At 40.8% G+C, this 5,457-nt stretch overlaps 1 protein-coding gene across 1 annotated transcript; it reads left to right on the top strand.

Moving 5' to 3' along the window:
- Positions 1–257: 257 nt before the first annotated feature.
- Positions 258–5,457, top strand: brf2 (BRF2 RNA polymerase III transcription initiation factor subunit). The gene is made up of 4 exons (XM_035668402.1): positions 258–504; positions 3,032–3,091; positions 3,205–3,526; positions 4,461–5,457. The coding sequence occupies exons 1-4, from the start codon at positions 357–359 to the stop codon at positions 5,239–5,241; spliced, it is 1,311 nt and encodes a 436-aa protein (XP_035524295.1). The 5' UTR covers positions 258–356; the 3' UTR covers positions 5,242–5,457.

Genomic DNA, 5,457 nt, shown 5'->3' with positions numbered 1-5,457 from the left:
AGATATATATAGATATAGAGATAGAGATATATATATATATATATATATATATCTATATATATATAGATATAGATAGATATAGATATATATATATATATATATATAATATAGATAGATAAAGTGCTCTACCCACTATATATAATATATATTCTTTATATATAATATATATAACGTCAGTAGGGTAGACCTAGTGAATGACGGGACGAAGCGGAACCTTCGACATTCAAACGTCGTTGCCCGGACACAATTAACGCGCCCCCATCACACCGGCAACCGAACGTTCATTGGACGTTCGAACAGCTGGTGACGGTGTTGTCAGCGCGCGGCGGCGGTTCGTGTGTTGTTGTGGTTTAAAGATGTCTCGTGCGGGGTTGCGCTGCCCGGACTGCGGCTCCTCCAACGTTGTGGACGATGAGCTGTACTGTCAGGCCCAGACGGTGTGTGTGGACTGCGGCTCCGTGGTGTCCGAGGGAGCGCTGACCCACGAACCGTTCGGAGGTCCAGGTATGAACTGTGGCGATACGGAGGGAGGCCTCCTAGCGGTCTGTCTGTCTGTCTGGTTAAAGTTATATCTGTGTATAATCACCAGTTACCATGTATCAAATGGGTTGGGTTTTTTTGTTCGCTTTTTTTATACACATTTAGTCTGAGCTTTCCTTTTAGAATTTTGTTTGTGGCTCTCACAGTGTTAAAATGACATGTACACATTTAACAACATCCAATTATGTCACTTCGAAGTCTAACCTGATAGATTAAATGTCTGTTTAAAGTAAATTAACCCTAAAAGACTATATCAAACGTGAATAACAGTCAGAAACCCTCCACTAATGCTCTCCATTTTTCAGGTCAATACTGAAACCAACAAGTCCAATTATAGGTCTCCCTGATAGCCTAATGGTTGACTGTGACTGTCAAATAAAATAATAATAATAAACAACGAAATATAATCTTTGAAAAGAAAGTCTTTTTTAATAAACACATAATAATCAAACAAACTTGATACAGACCTCTTTGATATGCTGATTTGTTTAATTGGACCGAGATACATACATATATTGGCTGGTTTATGTCGCTCTACCAGGGAGTGTGTCGTCCTATTTAAAGTGTTACACAGTAAATGCAGAACCAGATTTGTTTTCTAAAGGTTTATTTATTTTTACCACCCTCAGCACAGCATTGTCTTAATGACCTACCATGGACCTCTCCACTTTTGAAAGAATCAGGTTTGCTCTGAAGGACAAACATGAGGATTCTGGGAAAATGTTGTCCTCCTTTCATTACTTTTCTAAAAGGAAGTCTATATCAGTTCTAAGGACAACTCTCACTCTTCATCAGACAGCTTTTAGCGTCTAGTGTGCTGAATTGATGTTGTTTTGATGTCGTACCTTTCACCTTATTCACTATATGTTCTTGTGGGTTCATCATGTTCTGTGTTCTGTTATACAGGCTATATTTTCTGGGATACTGACACATACAACTGTGCACAATAACAGAGCTTTAATGTAGCACGCACTGTTCCTGCAACGAGAATATGCTATTTATTTTTTTTTTAAATGTCACTTTTGCGTGAGCACCATGAGTAAATTCTATTCACCTTCATTTTACTGAGGTGGAAGCAGATATTTTAGAGACAGATATTTCAAATAAATCTGAAACTATCTGCATGGCTAGAGGTATCATTAGAGGTAAGAGACAAAATAGGTTGTTTTTTTGTTGCTGTATCTTCTGTAGAAGACAGGTAATAATAATGCAGCACCCGCCTTAAGGTCCTTTTTATTATTTGAGTTGCTATATTGTGGTTTAATGTCGCATATTGATCAAATTACCACATGGTAGGTGACATACTGTGCACATGAGACCTTCAAGACCCCAGAGGATTTGGGGCCACAGAGAACATTTCCCCGATTGGTAATCCATTTCAGGGTCAAAAGGTTCAAAAAGAAACTTCAGATCAAATGAGTGATGGTGATTTTTGTAGCGGAAATGAACAGTTTTACAGCAACGAAGTGGAGACACACATGCAGTGCTGCCGTCCCCTTTAAGTGATCACAATCCCCAGCTGGCCAGCTCATATCAGTGTCACAACCTTTCTCAGATATGGCGTACCCTTGTCTCAAGTGCTTTGGGGTTTCCAGATATCTAAAAAGGACTAATTATATATCACTTGTGCATTTTGTTTAGTTGTGTACTTGAACTATCCCAAATGTTTCCAACAATGTTCAAACCCAGAGAAGTCTATAATTTCCTTCAAGGTAAGGGTACGTTTGATTTGGTCGCCTTTCAGTCGTCATATCCTCTTCTGGGGAAGCAGGTTACGTCAGAGTGAGGAAGGAGGAAGGAAGTCTGCGAACGTGACTAAACGTAACGTGAATAAATATATGAACGTGTCCGTGAACATGGTTTCTGCCTGAGCCACGTCAGATCTTCATCAGCGATGTTGGTTGTTTAACAATGAAGACAACAACTCCCATGATTCCGCTCTGCTTCATGATGTCATCAAAATACGTCTGTTGTTTTGGTTTTGATGTGAGACCCTCTAGTGGCTGAAATGACATACTGTGCGTTTAAGGCGACGTGTGAATAAACCTATTGTATGCTTTTCATTGACTGTTTTTAAGAAAGAAAAAAACAAACTACAAAAGACGTTTGGGACGGGTTGTGAAACGCAACCGCCTCTGTAATGTCTGATCACTGGGGCTCTCTTCTCTCATGGGATATTTTAGGAAAACAATTCTACGCCATCTGTTGACTTTTGTTAATTGGAGCTAGTTTTCCTGAGACCTGAGCACCTGTATGTATTATGAACTCTGCACTTTAAATCTCTATTTTATGATTTAGATGTTTTTTTGCATTTTAAACTTAAAATAAATTGATTTTAATCGATTAATGGCCCAGAAGTGTAATTTCCTTCATTTTTTTTCTGAATTCGAGTGTTGGTGGCTCTGCTAATCACAACCCTCTGACACCTCCATTACATTTACATTTTCCACTACCTTTTTGTCTTTGCCTTGACTCTGTGTGGTTTTTACAGAAATCAGCTACAGCCGAACCACAGCCGTGGCCAAAAGGCCGTGTGTAAACCTGATAAAGGGTGAGATCTTCTCTTTAAGGCTCTTTAAATATATTATAACATTGTCGCTCTTATATATTCTTTACCCTGCCGTTCTCACATGCTCATACAGTATATCTGTTATATTTCTACAGGTCTGCAGCGTGTCACTGCCATGTGTCGGATTCTCAGGGTCAACAAAGAGATCGAGGATCTCTCACAGACTTATTTCAATCAGGCATATGAGCACAAAAGTTTCATCAAAGTGACCTTCCAGAAGAAAGAAGTTCTCGCTGGGTGCTGTGTGCTCGTAAGCTGCAGACTGCTCAATTGGCCCCTCACCACGGGAACCATCAGCTGCCTGCTGGATGCCGACCCGATGGTGGTGGGCGCGGTTTATAAAGAAATGGTCAAGATTCTCAACATCACGGCTCCGATCGTCAACGTGGCGGATGTAGTGGAGGCCCACAGTCAGGAGTAAGTGAAGAATAGTGGTCTCAATTTTTCTGTTTGATGCCAAGCTTCACCAGAGTCCTCTTATTAGCAATATGATCCTCATATGATGGTTAATTAGGTCAGCCAAAGAGTCATTATTTACATTGTAGAATACTGATCATTCAGTCATAATGTCTTGAGAATGAAGTTGAAATATTTTGATAAAAGTTGTATTTTTCTAGTTTTCTAGTTAAAAAAAAGAAAAGAAAAAATTGCTTCAAGTCAGATGTTATGTTTAAAAGTTAATTGTATTACATGTGCATGTTTTAGCATTTCCTGACAGTTCATAGGCTTTCCCTAAACTTAGTCTTATCCTGAAACCAGAGTGCCACACAGGATTATGTGTCTGTCAGATGGTCTGAATGGGATGCAACCTTATCAGCAGAGCCCAGAGCTATAACACACTGCACAACAGATTATAGGACAGGTAGATTATGGCAGCCTTTCACATCCTGTACATAAAGCCCACTGAGCCTTAATCACTCTCTGATGCCATGACAGTTTTTTCCTCCTGAAATATTGTGACTTCTTGTAATAATGACTTTGTTCTTGAAATATTCTCCCAAAATGTCAGATAATTTTTTTTCTCAATGTGACCTTAATACTTCTGGACTACATCAACGAAAATACGTCGTATTGAAGTAATGTCACAGCCTGATTGAGATTTTTTTTTATGACCCAGTACTGTCAATTGCCCTTGATTCCTTCAGACCAGCTTATTTAGCTTTTATTTACAAAAAGTGGACAGGGATGATTCTTATTCGGTTAGCTTTGACTGGACAGCTACCAAGTAGAATAGAAAACCATAAATACTCTTAATTATATATAAGTGCCCTAAATGACAAATTCCATTTTCTAAAACCATTTCAAAATTGGGCCGATAGTTACTGAGAATGTTTTTCTTCTTCTTCTTCAGGTACAAAATTAGCTCACTTCATGTTCCTGAAGAATTGGCTGAGAACTCCAAGGACCTGACCCAACGTGCCTTGGCCCTGGTGGAGCTGGCAGCAGATACCTGGATTGTGACTGGTCGGAAGCACATCCCCATCATGATGGCGGCGATATATTTGTCTTGGCAGTCCTTGAAGCCCAACAAGCACCGCCTGAAATTCTCTCTGGAAAAATTCTGTCAGATGGCCAAAGTACATAAGCACAAACCTGCTTTGAAGAGAATCGCTGAGATAAAGGAGGTACTGTGTAAGCTGGGTAAGGAGATTCCCTGGGTCAGGGAAGCGGTGACACCAGATAATGTTGTTCAGCAGGTGGAGGATATTCTACAGCACAGGTACGCCCTGCTAAGGAGGGCTCTGAGAACCCACGAGGACGCTCTAACTGAGGAGACCGCTCCCTCCCAAACCTCAGAGCTGGCAGAGCAGGCTCCAGATGTATCCGCTGTGGAGCAATGTGAGCCGGACACTGACAGGGCCCAGCGACCAGGAGATGGATGCACAGTATCTGAGCTGCACAGTGACAGTCAGGAGAGCCAAGATCCATCAGCAGGCTGGGGGAAGAGAGTGCTGTTTGCTCCCCCGTGTGTGATCCATGCTAAGAAAAGGAGGGCGGAGCAGCCTGAGCTCAAGGATGTGACTGGTGATGAGGAAATCTCCGACAGTGAAATCGAGTCGTACATCCGCACTCCTCGGGAAGTTCGAGATTTTGCTCTGACACAGAAGATATTAGAGATAGAGAACTCCTAACCAGTTGTGTATAGAGACCAATATTCAGTTTGTTGGTTATAGCTGTTCGATGCAAGTATCTCATTCTAAGGATGCAGGTATCTTATTTCCGTAAGCCTTGGTTCATATAGAGATGCTACAACCTTTTTTATGTTGTATCCAGTAACAGACTGTATCTGTTTATTGCTGTGCTGTTTATACTTGCTTTTCTACTAAATAAAGTTATTGGACGCATCA

Source organism: Morone saxatilis, unplaced genomic scaffold, assembly GCF_004916995.1.
Source record: "Morone saxatilis isolate NCDOM2014 unplaced genomic scaffold, NCSU_SB_2.0 Contig21, whole genome shotgun sequence".
NCBI classification, from domain to species: Eukaryota; Metazoa; Chordata; class Actinopteri; family Moronidae; genus Morone; species Morone saxatilis.
Note: the sequence above shows the minus strand (reverse complement) of the source record. Positions and strands in the feature narration are given on the sequence as shown.